Source organism: Corvus moneduloides, chromosome 1 (assembly GCF_009650955.1).
Source record: "Corvus moneduloides isolate bCorMon1 chromosome 1, bCorMon1.pri, whole genome shotgun sequence".
Lineage (NCBI taxonomy): Eukaryota > Metazoa > Chordata > Aves > Passeriformes > Corvidae > Corvus > Corvus moneduloides.
The window spans coordinates 106,510,330-106,528,140 of NC_045476.1; the positions used below are offsets into that span (position 1 = coordinate 106,510,330).

The 17,811-nt window shown below is 40.3% G+C and overlaps 1 protein-coding gene across 1 annotated transcript; it reads left to right on the forward strand.

Annotated features, from left to right (window-relative positions):
* Positions 1–6,407: 6,407 nt before the first annotated feature.
* Positions 6,408–16,012, forward strand: DSEL (dermatan sulfate epimerase like). The gene is given in 6 exon segments (XM_032121235.1): positions 6,408–6,887; positions 7,482–11,064; positions 11,067–11,383; positions 11,385–11,445; positions 11,447–11,497; positions 11,500–16,012. Coding segments are annotated over 5 exon segments (3,642 nt in total). The 5' UTR covers positions 6,408–6,887; positions 7,482–8,445; the 3' UTR covers positions 12,094–16,012.
* Positions 16,013–17,811: the final 1,799 nt, after the last annotated feature.

Sequence of the window (17,811 nt, forward strand, 5' to 3'; positions counted from 1 at the left end):
AAAGTAGTCTCCAAAAATGTGTACTACTCCCTACCTTCAGATATATTATGGCCTATGCCAGGTGAAACTAAACTGAGGGAGATTTTCTAGCTGAAAACTAATAGTTATTTTTTCAGGTAAGATTTTTGCAAAATCAGTCCCCTTACCTGGTTCATTGCAGCTATCTAATGCTTGGAAAAGGGGGAGATGGGAATAGTCAACCAGATCTGACAAGAGTGGCAGATCACCTCATCAATGTTAAAATTCTTGTAGAACCACACTTTTCCATTAAGTAGTACTCCATAGTCATTTTATTAAATCTAGTAGGGCTGTGCAAAGTAAGATATCCCACTGAGGTGAATGAACATGGCCTTCATTGACATAAAATCACTTAGGATATTTAGGCAGAATGGGTTAAGTATAATTGGAATTCAGGGTGCTGTGCTGCAAACCAAGATATTCCATTTTAACCTGAGAACTTGCCTGCTTCCCTGTGATAATGACTGAACTAATACATGTTAATTTGTCCAACATTCCTTATAACGTAGTATGCTTTGTTCAAGTAAATACAGTTTGAATTCTTTGTGACATAAATCACTGTAATATCTGTCTTAAATATTGTTTAAATTAAAAAAAAAACAAACCCAGGAGATATTATTAATCACTGCTGCCAACCTGAGCATACCCACATGGGTTGTAATTTGTAGCTTTCCTGTTTTCTAATGCTTCTAAAGCCACTAAATATAAGCCTGTACATTAGTATAATGAATGGAACTAAAAAAAATATGCTTAGTTAAGATTTGTAGTTGTACCTTTTCACTGTAACATATAATTTAGTATCTCCTTAATCACATAATTTGGAGACAACAGTGTAGATCATAAGAGTTTTTGTTTTCAGTCTTATGATTTAATTGCTGCCTCTGTAGGTTCTGCTTGCCCAGTAAGGACATTTTTTATATATATTCCTTATGGGCTGGACAATATATTTAAAAATATCTTTGGGATAATTCTAATTTATGGTTGCTAGCAAGTAAGAGTACTATATTAATAACTGCTGGTGAAAGGACCTCAGTGACGAGGTACTGGGATTCAGGCCCAAATACAGAGCTTATGAAGTCAGTAGAAAGGCATACACATCATCACTGGGGCTTATATTAGGATTGCAAAACTACAGCTGAGATATCTCTGCTGAAATGGATGAAAAAAATGGGATTTGTTACCAGTATTTGTTACTTTGATACCAAAATCAATGGATAAGTATGCCTCCGTGCATTGATTCTTCATGTGAGACCTTTACCTGCGGTCCAAGGGTAAAATCCTGTTTACAGCAATATTATATAAAGCTTATCTACCTCACAAGATTCTAATGTTAAGTTCTTCTCTGGTCCAAATTGTAGCATATATTTGATCATGCATATGTCTGGCAACTGTACCACACTGTAGTTCAAAACTTAATGCCTGATAAACTTAATGTTGAGTTTTTATTCTGGTCTGTTTTTTCTGGGTTTTCTTTGGCAATGGAGAGTTAAATGTCAAGAATTTAATAGATCTGTCAAGACACTGGGTCAAGGAAAAGGACTCCTCTTCCACTCTTTGAGTTTTATGTCATGAATAATTTACCAACATACTGTGTTTAATATGTCAACATCTAGCAGGTTGAAAAACACAATCAGCAAGTCTTGAATACTTAAATGCTTCCATAAATACAACATTTGTAGCATTCATTTTCTTTCTCCACCTGCTAATGAGTTTTCATAGTGAAAAATTTGCTTCCATGTAGATGTGCACAGATGTTATTACAGTGAATTTGATACCTTAAGAATTTGGCATTGTGCTGCTCTGACCAACTGCTGAGAACCTTCCTGAGATCCCACTACTGTACACAGAATCACCCCTGATGCTTTTAAACCACTTCCACTGAAGATTGTTTGATTAAAATGCTAATAAAGTAAAAATAGTCCCATTTGCTTCATATGCAGCATCTGAGGTACTCACAAATGGATTTAAAATTACCCCTGTATGCAGGTGAAATTTTTAAGGGGCAGTTTAGTGTCTACTTAAGCTGACCGAAAACTGTGCTGCCCTGTTGAGTCTGCAGTACCAATTCTGTAGCAAAGAGACTGCCTACCGCTCGGACACAAAGGGGCTGGCAGGAGCACACAGCTGGGACAGAGGAGGAGCACAGCATCACAGCTTTTGGCAGCTGCTCCAGCCTACCTCTCTCCACTGACAGTGACACCGGGCACTTCTCAGCCTCTCCAGTCATGCAGGGATGGAGAACTGGACTAACAAGAGTCTTTGCAATATGGAAAAACACATCACTGCCTTTTACACTTTGTTTCCACAGTGTGATAATCATGTTAATTTTCAGTTTTAATAAAGCCAGGATATTCTTGCCTGCATTTTTTGTGTTTTGTTGCTGTTGCTTTTAGCTAGTTGCCATTCCTAAATGAAAAAAAAGCAATTTAAATAAAATACTAATATATTACAAAAATAAAAGTATAACCACATGCTCTTTTCTGTGTACTCTACTTCCCCTGAAATCACTCGATCCCCAAAAGACAGATACTTTGATATCAATTATTTATCGACTTTATCTTTCACCCCCTATATGTGTCACATGTTCATAGGTAACATCAGATTTCTCCCTCTAAAACTAGTTGACTAGCTAACAATGTGGAGTTTGTGTGTGTTCCTGTCAGGTGGGATTATACAAAGAGGAAATGGACCTGGACATTGCAAAAAGAAATCTCATAGAGCAGGAGACACAATTGGAAGGAACGTTCCTTTCTCTGAGAATGTGGTACACACTTTGTTCCAATACCTGTTTATTGTAAAACATGTGAGCTATTCTTGGGTGGCAAAGGGCCTAACTCCTTCCCTCTAATAGAATTCACTTATGTGTGCAAGTTTCTATGTGAGATTACATTAATGAAAGGTAACATGATTTCATAGGGTACCCCTAGTTTGAAATAAAAAGATGCTGTTTGCTGAAACAGACAAGAGATAAGGTCATTTGAGAGTTGCGAGATTGTTCCCTTTAAAAGGGAAAAGTCCATTTCACCCATGTTTTCTCTGTGAAAGGTGGGTGCTTCTGACAACAGACTAATGCTTTAAAGTGGATCCTCATCACCACTGCATTATTTTCCAATGTTTTTTCCTTTGTCTGTTGTAAAAGAAGGAACTGTGCATGAGGGGTGTTTCAAGAATTCACAGTGAGTTAGGTCTTCGAGTAGCTACAGATTCAGAAAAGTCTATCTTTCCATCTATAGTAAGGTTGAGTAATGAAATAAGCACCAAGCCCTGCCAATATGGAAAGATTTCTGAGTGGCCAAGAACTCTCACCCAAACTTGTGATGCCTCTGAAATAAAACCTTTACTTCAAACTTAGGAACTTACGTACTTTTGCTGCCTGAGGAGTTACATAGAAGTTTCAAGAGTTCACCACCACTGGAACCTAATTATCTCAGTCCAAATCCTTCCTAAATATCTGGCTCTTGTTGTGAATGTCGATTAACGTCTCATATTTGACAGCAGCACCTCATTCATGTATGAACTTCTGAATTATTATTCTATTTGACACTGGCAAGTATTTTGTTGCAGTCCATCTGACTATTCTACTCTTCACTTCCATCTGTTGGCACTTGGCCTGTACTCAAGGAAAATAACACTACTTGCATTTTCAAGATCATTCAGATGGCTGATTTTGGTATCAGTGCAGAATGCTATCCCTGAAGCAGTACACCACAGCATATCAGCCACAACGACCCGTGACTTCTTACACTAAGAAACTGACGTGACACTGAGGTCACTTTCTCATGACTCAAAACTTATTTCTCTGTTACAGTATCTTTTTCTTGCTGATAGCCCATAAGCCTTGCTTTTCAGCTATTCATAGTCATGAAGAATATTTGAAAGTGTAATAACATAATGCAATTTGTTGCCTAATGGTCAGTGTCCCTAAAAATAAAAATGTAAATGGTAACTTTTAATAGTTTCACAATTAAAAGTTGTTCTGAAAGTGACCCTGATTTTAGTGACCATCCTTAAACAGCATTATGCAATCAGGTAAGGCAGACTGCCAATACAATTCAAACTCATTTCATGAAAAAGAGTTGGTTACAACTCAGAGTTACTATTTCTAATTACCTTAATCCAGGTCCTTTGAAGTTTGCTTCACTTTATTGTTTATCCTTGAAACCAGTTGTATCTGACTTTTTGGTTTTGTTCTTGAGTTGTAGTATATTAACTACATGTCTCTGCTGAAAACTACTAATAGAAAAAATAAATGAGTACTAGTTTTACCACTATTGTTTTTTTATTTTGGTCTGAGTTTGGGTTTTGTTGGGTTTTTTTGTTAGGGTTTTTTGCGGAGGTTTTTTTTTTTTGGTTGGTTGGTTGTTTTTTTGAGGGATTGTGTTCGGAGCAAAGTAACTTGAAAATAACAGAAAATAAGTAGCCTAAACTGTCTGAAATCATACATGGTTAAAAGACACTCCTGCTTTGCAATTTACTTAGCAAAAATAAGCCTGGACTATTTTGCCAGTGCATCTTTGTTAATGTGAAAAAGCTGCCACAGAAAAACTGAAATGCCTTACAAATGCTTTCACTGCCTTACAAATAAGAGTTTTTCGAAATGGTACCATTTGTGAATGTACAGGTCCAGTCAGTAATTCATGTTCATGTTTCTCCACAAATATCACATTGCAATTGAACACTGTATATGTAATGATCTCAGCACAGGTCCCAGGGAGTGAGAAAGGCTCTTGGGAGAGCTTTACTCTTGCTTTTAACCTAACATAAGTCCTATACATACTCTGCTCACTCTGAATTGCCCCACAATTTATGGGAGAAGTCATTCTCTGAGACTTTAATATGTTCCAGAATGGGCCAGCCTTGGGGAAAAAATGTAATGGGTAAAATGAGAATAGAAGGAAAGACTTGGGAGGTTTTCATTTGTAGTGTGTTCCACTCAGTTTCTTCAGACTTAAAGGGGAATGTGGCCTCTATTGTTGCTTTACATTTCCTTTTGCTCTCTTCCTGGAATAACTTCCCTAGTAGCATGAAAAGGCACAACTGTAAAAGATTCAAGGTCAGGGAATTATGTGCTGATCTTTGTTCATTATGCAAATTTCTTGTGATGGGAAGATATGATCCAGGCAATAATAAGTATTTTTCCCTTTTAAGCCAAGTCTATAGGGCACATCTGAGAGATTAGGATGGTTCCAGGCACAGTTCATCATTGATGTAAATATGCATAATTTAGTAATTTAATCCTTCTAAGGTGCACTCTGTAGCACAAAGAAACAGAATCAGTATCCATAATGTATGGCCTTTCTATATTCATATATTAATTTCAAGATAGTTACACATTGAGTAGCTTAAGCAATACTTAAATATGCAACTGGATTTTCTAGGTATGGGGGCAAATGAAAAGTTAAAGAATTTAGGCCATGACTGGGAAAAAGTTATGCTTATTGAGATAATTAAAACCTATATCCTTTGAAATACAGATTATAAACACAGTAAGTGGTAACACACCCAAAATCTCACACCCTTTTGTTTCCTGCACTCGACTACTGAATAACAGCTTGGTATCATATCACAAAATCAGGCTCTGAAAGTCATCACCGGCAGCCCAAACTGTGATTCAACCCCGAGAATGGTATTATACCTCTTGGATTTTGTGGGCGGACCACAGCACCAGGGGGGCACAGGCCAGTATTTTCTGCTGGCCCTTCAGAGCACCACTGACTCTGACCGAGATGAGCGGAAGAGGATTTTACACCTCATGACGCCTTTATATTTTACTTCAGAAGCCTTCAGCTAAAGCTGAGTAAGAGCCATTTTAATGCATCGCATAAAACGAAGTGCCAGCGCAGGAATGGAGTTATAAAGAAGTGTGACGGCCACAAACAAAGCAGATGGTGCGTATCCCCGTGGTCCCTGGGACACGGACACTGTTAGGGAGTTATTCCGCTCTCACGAAGTTGTCACCCACAGCAGCGGCGGCTCCTACTGCCCTGCCTTGCCCTGCCCAGCCCAGCCCAGTACAGCTGGCCGGTCCCCGGGCCACCACCGCGCCCGTCCCTGACACTGCCCCGGCCGGGAGCTGCGGGGGCCGGTCCGCGGCGGGGCGGTGGCTTTCAGCCGGCCACGGGGGTGACCCAAAGCGGCAGCTCTTCTTCCACGAGCCCCCTCGCACCTCCTCTGCTCCCCGCTCCGGGACCCGCTGCACCGGGTCACCGCGTTCTCCCGCCTGCGCCGCTGCCAGGCGCGGCCCCCTCCGGCCCCGGCCCCGGCCCTGCCCCCGGGCGCTCCTGCGGAGCCCCGCTCCGCCGGCAGCCGAGGCGCAGAGGCGGGGGTGGCATCCGCTGCCGGGAGCGGGGCTGGGCTGGGTGCCGGGAGCAGCGGGGCAGCGCCCACAGCCGCAGGGAAGAGCCGCCGGGAGCCACGGCGGGACTGGCAGCCGCCCGCCGCCGAGCTCGGCGCGGAGGATCGGCACATCCCCGTTCGCCGGGGGCGGCTCTGCCAACCCCCCCGTCGCCTCCCCGCCTCCCTCCCCTCCTTCCCTCCTTCCTTCCCTCCCCGCCCCTCCGGAGCGACATCCCTGCGAGTTTGCCTGGCTGCCCGCGCCCGTCGCTGGGCGCTCGCCGCCGCATCTCTCTCTCCATCAACTCCTGGGAGCCGCCGGCGGAGGGCAGGAACCCGAAGTTGCGGCCAGCCCGGGTGGAAAAGTAGCGGCAGAGAGGAAGGGGCCGGAGCCGAGCGCAGCCCGGCCCAGCCGAGCGGGGCCGGCGCGGCGGCCGCCACCCGCAGCCCCCAGCCGGGGCTGGCCCCGCGCCCCGGGCCGCGCCGGCCGGGGCAGAGCGACGCAGCCCTGCGGGAGCCGGCGCGGACCCGCCGCGGTAAGACGGGGCTGGGCTCGGGGGCGGCGGGCGCGGGGGCGGAGGCCCCGCGGTCCTCGCCGAAACTTGTGCAAGTTGTGCGGCCCCGGGCGCGGGCAGGGGCGCGGCGGCGGCGGGCGCCCTCTGCCGGGCTCGGTCCGGGGCCGGCGCGGCGGAGCCCCCCGGGACGGTGCTGTCTGCCGGGGTTCCTGCTTCCCGCCGTCCTTTCGCCGTCAGAGCCGCTCGCCTGGTAGAAATACACTTATAATTTAATTTTAATTCGAGCTGAATTGAATTCCGGTGGCGTGTGTCGGATTTATTTCCATGAGTAGCTGCTGGTAGCGTAACTGGAAAATATTCCCTGAGACCTCATGTTCACGCTGGAAAAGGTGAAATAAAGCGAGCCTGAATAGCCAATCTGAATTGCTCTTTTGCCAAGGGTAAATTATGTGGAACTTTGAAAATGCTCCTTTTCTTATTTTTTAATTTCCGTCAAAGAAAAAGTTAATTAACTCATCTTTCTTTTAAACTTAGCAGCACTTCGTTAGCCAAAGTACTTTAAATATGTTCTGACATCTACACAGCTTCAGAGAACTTTTGTTTCTGTTCCCACAGAAAGAACCAACATGCGAAGTGAAAGGAAACCTGAAACTGCTCTTCTGACAAGAAAGTATTGGCTTTCTGCCTCTTCCACATGTTTTCCTTTTGCATCATAATGGAAGGAGCAGGATTTTTTGAATCATTGAGGCCAAATTTGGGCATCACTGGCTGAAGAAAAGATTAAAAGAGATTGAAAATATGTCAATATTCTGTGACTCCTAATTCAGATTCATCTTCACAAACAGAGAGGAATAGTGGTTAAAGCACTGCAGTTTCACCAAAAGGATTTAATGGAGGGTCTATGTTGTTTTTTTTAAATTATTGTTTTCCTTCATGTCCCTCTATGAATCCCAAAAGACAGAGATGGAAAGAGTATGTAAGGAAATCAAGAAAAGGCAAAGACTGAAGACAATAGCTTCAATTTTGGAGTCTATTTTCCAAGTGCTGTATATTCTCTATATTATCAAATATAACACATTGTTTTGAATAAGTTATATCATTTTGTGATGAGTGGAGTTTTCGTCAGCTCTAAAAGTGGAATTTGACCTGCTTGAAAGCTTTTTTAAAAAGCAAATATATGACTCCAATTCTCTTTTCAGATCATGCTTTTCAAGTTACCAAGAGACAGTGTTTCAGTCTGTTACTGTGCATTGTCGACCTGTGCTTTATATGCACATCTTACAGATTTTACTTTTCCCCTGATCTTAGTGTTTATGCTTGTAGTGCTGTGTTTGAGAAAAGTGTGAACAGACAAGGCACCTGAGATTTAACTTTTCAAGAGCCTTGTTGTTTCAATGTATCTCAGATTATAAGTAATCTGAGCCTTTGTTGTGTAATGCACAGTATACAATAAGTCTTTTCTCCTAAAAATATGCCTTAAAATACTATTTTTTTTACTAACTGGATGAATGTTTGATATCTGAACACTGTGTTTTGTGAAGAAATGTATGTCTGGGGAAGAGGAGCTGCCTAATGGATCATGGCTCTGATGTTCACAGGGCATACTTTATTTCTAGCATTAATGATGTTTGATGTCTTCACTTTTGAAGAATCTGTAAGCAATTATTCTGATTGGGTGACGTTCATAGAAAATGTAGATCAATATAAAAACCAGCAACTTGAAGCTTTTAGTGCTGAGCAGAAGCTGAAAAGAACAGTTCTTCATCCAAGCTTGTATTTTGACGCTCAGGATGTTCAGGCACTGAGGCAGAAGGCTCGTACAAGCCATTTGCATCTCTTCAGAGCCATCAGAAGTGCGGTGATGGTTATGCTGTCCAATCCTTTATACTACCTACCTCCACCCAAGCACGTTGATTTTGCAGCTAAGTGGAATGAGATTTATGGTAACAACCTGCCACCTCTAGCATTCTACTGTTTGCTGTGCCCCGAAGATAAAGCTGCATTTGATTTTGCCCTAGAATATATGGATAGAATGGCTGGCTACAAAAACTGGTTGGTTGAGAATGCACCTGGAGATGAGGTGCCACTTGGTCACTCCCTAACAGGATTTGCCACTGCTTTTGACTTCTTGTATAATTCACTGGAAAATGAGAGAAGGCAAAAATACCTGGAGAAGATATGGTCTGTAAGTGAGGAAATGTATGAGTACTCCAAGGTTCGTTCCTGGGGAAAGCAGCTTCTCCATAATCACCAGGCAACCAATATGCTTGCTTTGCTTATTGGGGCTTTAGTTGCAGGAGTGGACAAAGGATCTCAGGCAAATATTTGGAAACACACTGTTGTTGATATGATGGAGAAAACAATGTTTCTGCTCAATCATATTGTAGATGGGTCTCTGGATGAGGGAGTAGCTTACGGGAGTTACACAGCCAAGTCAGTAACCCAGTATGTTTTCCTGGCCCAACGCCACTTCGGTATTAACAACTTGGAGAATAACTGGCTGAAAATGCACTTCTGGTTTTACTATGCCACCCTATTGCCAGGCTTCCAGAGGACTGTGGGTGTTGCAGATTCTAATTACAACTGGTTTTATGGTCCTGAGAGCCAACTGGTTTTCTTGGATAAGTTCATCATGAAGAATGGAGCTGGTAACTGGCTGGCACAGCAAATTAGAAAACACAGACCCAAGGACGGGCCAATGGTGCCATCCACTGCACAGAGGTGGAGCACATTACATACTGAATTTATATGGTATGCTGCTGAAATCACTCCTCATCCCCCTCCTGACTATGGTACTGCTAAAATGCATGTGTTTCCTAACTGGGGAGTTGTTACTTACGGGGCTGGGTTGCCAAACAGTCAGACAAACACCTTTGTATCCTTCAAGTCTGGAAAACTCGGTGGACGTGCTGTCTATGATATCGTTCACTTTCAGCCCTATAGATGGATTGATGGGTGGAGAAGTTTCAATCCGGGACATGAACATCCTGATCAGAACTCCTTCACTTTTGCTCCCAATGGTCAGGTGTTTGTATCTGAGGCTCTTTATGGACCTAAACTGAGCCACCTGAACAATGTCTTGGTCTTTGCTCCATCTCCTACAAGCCAGTGCAACCAGCCTTGGGAAGGACAGCTTGGAGAGTGTGCCCAGTGGCTGAAGTGGATTGGTGATGAGGTTGGAGACTCAACTGGAGAAATTATAACAGCCTCCCAGGCTGGTGACATGATGTTTGTGAGTGGTGAGGCGGTATCTGCTTACACGTCAGCAATGAAACTGAAAAGTGTGTATCGCATTTTGCTGCTCTTAAATTCTCAGACATTGTTAGTAGTTGACCATATCGAGAAGGAGGAAGACTCTCCTGTTAATTCAGTCAGTGCCTTTTTTCATAATCTTGACATTGATTTTAAATACATACCCTATAAGTTTAAGAACAAGTACAATGGAGCTATGATGGATGTGTGGGATGCCCACTACAAGATGTTTTGGTTTGATCATCATGGGAGTAGTCCTGTTGCTAGGATACAGGAGGCTGAACAAGCTGCTGAATTCAAAAAGCGATGGACTCAGTTTGTAAATGTTACCTTTCCAATGAAAAGCATGCTTACAAGGATTGTTTACCTTTTCTATGGCCCGTATGTCAATGTCTCTAACTGTAGACTCATGGATAATGCAAAATCTGGATTTCAGATTTCCCTCAGTGTCAACAGCACTGAAAATACCATCTCTGTTGTGACTGAGTATCAGAATTTAAAGGCAAGGTTTGATTACTTGGGATTTGGTGGTTTTGCTAAAGTAGTTCATGAGAATAAAGTGACCAAGTTTGGTCTTGGTACTGAATCTGTAAAAAGAGAGATGAAAAATAAAAGGGTAGTTTTTCCTTTTGGATTCAAAGTGAACATAATTGCAGGGTTAATTTTGGGTGTCAGTTTGGTCATACTGGCTTTTCAGTGGCGGTTTTACATATCCTTCGGTAAAATGTTGCGTTGGATCCTGATACTGGTTGTCACATTGTGGCTCACTGAATTGGTGGATGTGTGGAGCATGTGTACTCAGCCTATCTGTGCAAAGTGGAGCAGTGACATGACAAGGCTAGAACGTGATAAAGGCAATAAAGCCAGACAATTAGAAGGAAACCCCATTGTTTTGCCAGATGTTATCATTACTTCACTTCCCACTTCTGGTGCAGAAATTTTTAAAACAGCTGTTTTTTCAATACCAGTGACTTTTTATACATCAGGATACCTACACCCTATCTTGAAATTCCTGAGACTGAATTTGAAATTGATTCTTTTGTAGATCCATGTGAATGGAAGGTTTCTGATGTCCAGAAAGGTAATTTTCGTCTTATCCAAGGGTGGCTTCAGTCTCTAGTTCGAGACACAAAGTTGCATTTACAAAACATTCATTTATATGAAGCTAGCAGAAGTAAAATTGCTCAGCATCCTGCATTAAGCAAAAAGAAAAGGTCCAAAAAGAGAGAATCCCTGTCAGAGCAAAGAAGCAGGGCAAGAGGAGTCAAGAAAAGATGCTGAATATATAAGGGAACTGAGAAGACATCTCATCTATTATCCCAATGCTACGACCTGTGCTTAGTTTAAGCAGTGGGAGCTGGACATTAAAGCTTCCCTTCTTTTCAGGGAATCTTAGGACCATCAATGGAGAGCATTATATGTAGTGAGGGACCCACGGGCATGGATCTATTCAATGTTGTACAAAAATAAGCCAAGCCTTTACTCCTTGAAAAATATTCCACAACACTTGGCTGAGATGTTTCAAGGGGAGAATGGTAAAGAAAAATGTAGTTTGAATGAAGGCTATGCCTCTGAGTTTGAATCACTAAGAAAAGAAATTTCAAATTCTAATTCAAATGCTATTTCTGTGTTGTCTTATTTATGGCTAGCAAACACAGCAGCAGCAATGAGAATAAACAGGGACTTGCTGCCAACAAATTATCAGCTGGTCAAGTTTTGAAGATATTGTGAGCTTTCCTCAGAAGCAGCTGAAACTATTTTTGCCTTTCTTGGTATTCCTCTTCCTCCTGCTAGCTTAAACCAAATATTATTTGCACCTCCACCAGTCTTTTTCTATCTTCCTTATGAAGGGGAAATTTCACCAAGTAGCATTCATGCCTGGAAACAAAACATGCCCCATGAAGAGATTAGACAGATTGAAGATATCTGTTGTTCACTGATGGACCACTTAGGATACCCAAAGTTTATAGAATAAATGCTGCTGGTCAGCAGAAATTTGCACTAATGATCTCTGACTCCCAATTTGTGGATAAATACTAGAGAAGTTTGTTTATTCTTGTAAAATGTGTACAGTCTGCTACTTTCAGAGAGATTATTTTAAGAAAAATGTAACTGCTCTTGAAACTGTGGAAGGTTTTTTTTTTTGTTTTGATTTGTTTTTCTTTAAAAATATATTGTAACTACTTTTGCGGCCTTTCAAAAAAAGCTATACGAACCTTTGCAGAAGTACCAGCTGGGGCCTCTATAGCTCAGGGGATTCGTAGTAGAACAGAGAGCTTTTCACCTCTAGCTCACCAGTTTGACTCCAGCCCAAATGGTTAGTTCCAGAAAGTATTTACCATCTGATGATTGTATGATGGTTTATATGAAATTATACTTGTCAAACTGGTCCTGTTCCCAATGGTGATTATTGGCCCCCTTGGACAGGTTTTCTGATGCATTCTGTTGATGTCTCAGTGGTCACTATAGTGGTGCAAAAGTAAACATAAGCTGAGATTTAGGGCTGTTCAGCATCCCCTTAGTGGGAGGGAACAGAACATTTGAGTGAATCTAGTTTCTTATTTACAATTTGAGCAGACAGGCCCAGGACTGGAATGGACTCGGATAATAAATCTAGTTCTAGGATATGTTTCCTGCATGTCAGAGATGTGGTACTTAAATTGGGGTTTGACATTAGACAAAATAGAAGTCTTAATTCTCCACTCCTGACAAAGTGGTACCCTTTGTGAGCCTGAAGTAAGTTATCTGGAGAAAAAGAAATGGGATGAAATCTAAGAAACTAGCAAAATCCCTCAAATGAGCAGTTAAACTTGTGTAGTTTTGACCTCCTTCAACATAACCTAATTTTGAAGGTTGTTAACATATTGACTTCTTGAACTGTTTTATTCTGTACCTCTTGTCTTAGAGGTTCTGGAAGGGTTTTCTTTTTTTGAGTGAGACTCTTCCATCTTTCTTTGATGTAACACATTTCTGTGCTGATTTTTGTGCATAATTTCCCTGGGACCAGTGCAACTATGTCATGCCATTGGCAATGGCTTATTGTTGGTGTCTGCATAAATGCAATCTGAGATTTAGAAGGCCTCCAGTAAATCTCTAGCCCAGTGTTGCTGTGGGATGTTTTGCTTGTCTGTATAATGAATTTCTGAAGGACAGCCATTGCTAACCTCAGGTCTTCTGTCAGAGAGGGGAGAGATTTGAAAATCACCTGACCTTCAGCCACCTCACATTTGAGTGATGTTTCCCTGCAGCAACCTATTTCCAAGGTGGTCTGATTTTTATCGTGATTGGTGTTTCTTTAACATGGTGCTGTAATATGATGTTTATTTGAAAACAGATAGGCCTGATAAGATCGTTGTATCTTTGTCACAGCTTATTTTCTTCTTGAGTCACACTCTTTGTTTGCGCATGCCCATTAAGAAAAAAAATTCCCATTTCCCAGTTCAACTTGCTCAGCATTCTCTGGAAATGCATGCATTTTGTAAATGTCTGCCGATGTGTATATCAGATCACAAAGAGACATCTATTTCCTTTACCGTCTGTTTTTTATTACAAGTGGAATTGTGTTGAAATATGCTTCAGTTGGTTTGTGGGAGCTGGAATCAGAGCTTATTATATTGAAATATGCGTGTAATTGTTATTTATTTGGGTGGTAAGCATTGAGCAATGTCAAAGTGCAGTGAGTTTCTTCATAGAGATTACAGATACCCTTGCTGAATTTTAATATAAAGGAGTTCTGTTTTCTTCCAATCTTACCATTGTGTCCCTGTTTTACCCAGCTGTTTTGTCCCTCCCATATCTACATTTCATATCCTTGAGATATCTCATTGCAACCTAGATAAAAGTACCTCTTTCTCAGACAGTCATTAGTATGCCAAACAGGCCTCTACCATGACAAAGCTATTGATAATTTGTGGTCTCACTCACAGTAAATTACCTGTCATTTACTAGCAGCAGCCGTATTTTCCCCTTCAGACCTTTGTTTCACCCTTGGCTAGGTGGAGTGCCATGTTAAAGGAAATATTAAACAAATTAATATGCATTGACATATTAGTGAAAGTTTTCTTTCCAAGTATCATTCCTTTAAATTGACTTCCCTCGGAAGCCATTTTTGATTGTATGTTAAAAGAAAGTATTGATGTCTGTACAGTTTGTTCTTGACAGAATAAATTTCAGCATTTACTTTCTATTCCCAGGATTTACAGTCTAGTATCAGAACAAATAAAAAGGCTTTTCTCTGTCAGATGTTTTAGGGCAGCTGAAGGTAGGATTTTGTGGGTATACAGAGTTATTCTTAAAATTCTCTTCTATTATTTGAATTCAGAAGAATAGTCACTACATAGATACAGACATTAAGCTCCCCTTTCTCTCTATAATAATGTTTAAGACTGTCAATAAACTTTGAGAATTGTTTGACCTTTTTGAAAACATGTCTGTTTAGGTCCGTTGTATTGAAAAGTGTTCTGACACTTTCCATTTACACTTTCATAAATACACTCATGAAAACTAGTCTCAGTACCTTTATTTTCTTAACTTTTCTTCCTTTTTCTCCCTCTGTTTAAATGTTGATAATTATTTTGTACTATATTGTAGTTTGAACTGTCCAATTACGATACAGCTAAGATTCTGGTGTATTAAAAAGGCAGGCTTTATTTAAATGCTTATCTCTAAATCGTATTTGGAAGCATAAGAAAAATAAACACCAAGGAACACATTTCAGTTATTTACTTTGTAAGTAAGTGACATTGGCCCTGGGGAGATGCACATAGGTCTTGGCATTCAGAGTTTCTATCAAATGGGATAAATCTATAGTCTCTGAGCATATCTAAATGCCTCTATTGCTCCAGTAGGCTTTTTCCAAGAGCAACGTCTGTGGAGATGGTTCTCAGTATCATGGTCAGATTGGTTCCTTCACCCTTTTTGCACAAAGCTGGCATTCAGTCCTCATCATATTTATGTTTGAACAGTTAATTTGACAGATCCAGAGTTTAATATCTGTACAAGATCCTCTGGCACAACTCATTTGACAGTGTCATACTATTCTGTTAGTGCTAGAATGCAATTCAAACAAAAATCGCTTTTTCAGATTTTATAACGTTATTGTTAACTGATTTGTAAAGCTTCAGCCATGGATAAGAATTTTTTTTAAACTGTAAAAATGGTTTTCATTTGCTTTTGAACATAAATGGTATAACTGGTAGCAAACTCCTGTCCATCCTACAGTCAATATTAGTAATTGGAGACACTATTTATTTGATGAACATAAACATACACTAACTGGAATATAATACTGCCTTTCCTGAAAACATTTGTAGTGCACAGTTCAAGATTAAGGATGAAAACATGTTATCAATATTTCTGTAAGTTACAAAAATTACCCCTTTTGCAAGAAGACCATATATTGGGTTCCATATGTTGGAATATTTTGTGATTAGAAACTGTGATACTTGTTTAGGTGACTTAGTAATTTATCAAAATTATTTCTTTTTACTTGCATATAAATTTTCTTCAAGAGGATAAGTACTGTATCTTAACAGTTCTATGGTCAGGGCACCATAAGCCTTCATTCCTTCCGCTGTACTCCTTTTTAGATTTGGTTCAGACTAAAACCTGATTTGCTTAACTCTCATGATGAATGGGCTGTTTTCCAAGTGAAGAGTCTGTCTGAAGGCTTACAGTCTTGAATATCATATTTCACTGTGGAATATGGACTAGGAATTATGGATCAAATCTGTAAATGGTAAGATTATCAGAACCACTTATTTGGACCATAAATGGAATGATGTCTTGGTGACCTCAGTGAATGTTGTGCCATTGATTTCAACAGGAACAAAATACTGTCCTCTGCTATCATAAAACTATTATCAACTAGTTAGCCTGAATATTCCAAAACAGAAGAAATGACAGGAATTAAATACCTGAAATGATCATTAAAGATTACTCTTCTTGTTATTTAATGACAAAAGGAAATGTATCTTAATAGTGTAAAAAATATAAATTGCTCTGTAACTCTAATCAAAACTACCTTATAGGCTGTCTGATAAATTTATAGGCCCATAAAAGGAGGTATAGAAACAAACACATATTCAAAATAATCTACAAAGCCCAATTTTCAAATGTCAGGACCTTGATTTTCTTTAGTGAGAAGAAATTTGCTGCTATGTGATCAACACTATTCTCGTAAAGGATGTGAATGGATAATCTTGTGCTGTCTCAGAAAATACTTAATAATGGGAAAGTGCTGTTTCATGTTGCTGAAATGATGCTGTTTTAAATTAAAACTATACATCTTTTGAGAGGCAATGTGCTGAGATTTATATGTGATGGAGGAGAACAAAGACAGTCTGATCTCATTCACTCAGAATAATTTCTGAAAGCCTCTTCATTTATGTGGTATAAATTTCAACACTTTGTTTACCGCCTTTACTGAGAAAGGTATTGTGGAGTTTTAAGAACATGACCTGAATTAATCTATGCCACATTAGGTAATTTAACTTTCACACCTAAATAAGGAGTCTTGTCACCTTAGAATCAATGGAAAATGAGTGTTGCCCTCAAAGGTAAATCAGACACTGCAGCTACCTTTTTAAATACTCAAAAGCCAGGAGTGGTAAAACCCTTAATTTAGATTCCCACTAACAGGCCTCTGATGAAGTAGGATGAATTTGGATTTAAATGTGTATGGTCTTACAATGGAAGAATCAATGGAAAATGAGTGTTGCCCTCAAGGTAAATCAGACACTGCAGCTTACATTTTTAAATACTCAAAAGCCAGGAGTGGTAAAACCCTTAATTTAGATTCCCACTAACAGGCCTCTGATGAAGTAGGATGAATTTGGATTTAAATGTGTATGGTCTTACATTTGAGCAGATATCTGTGTCTGGGCAATTCCAGTGTATACACTGTCAAAACAAAATTTTCTGAAACATCCTGCATAAAATAAAACTATTGTTAGTAAAGCAATACGTTTGTGTTATCCTCTTTTTCTTTCCGTATTATTTCACCACTTCAGATACCACAAAACTTTGTGATGTGGTCAAGTGTACGTATCTATAATTTTAAAATCCTGCTATTCTTGTTTGTTTTGAATATGGAAACTGCTGTTATCTTTCAGAACAGTACTGATAGCAAGACCTGGTTCTGTCTGCCCTGGAATGCACAGTAAGTACATTGGTATTAAGTGAAAGACCACAAAATAACTATATTCCTAGAACAGAAGAGGTGATTTTCTCACCCAGTTTTTTGGGAACTGGACAGCTGGTGCAATCCTTACATTTGAAATCTCTTAGTCTATAAACACTGTTTGCAAACTTTGTTTTTAGAGTAGTCCTCTTCTAGTTCCTGAACTATACACAGGAGTTTTTTCAGAGACAGATATTTGGCATAGAAAACCATTCTTAAATGTAAGTAGGTAAGCAAGTTGCCAGCAACCATGAATGTTCTCGTGTGTTTTATTTTTCTTTTTAAAGACATGTAATCAGGTCAAATAAATGAAGCCCTCTGGATATCTTTTGCTGAATGTGGGCTGTCACGGGTAGCATCTATCAGATCCAGAGGCACAGGTAGTTCAGACTCCTTACTGCTGCAAAGACCTGTAACCCACAGGAGGTGCAGTTCTAGTGTTCTGCAGCTGAGTTTTGCAGGTTTAACTGTTTTTTGTTAATTTAATTTTGCAGATTATGTTTGGGATATAAC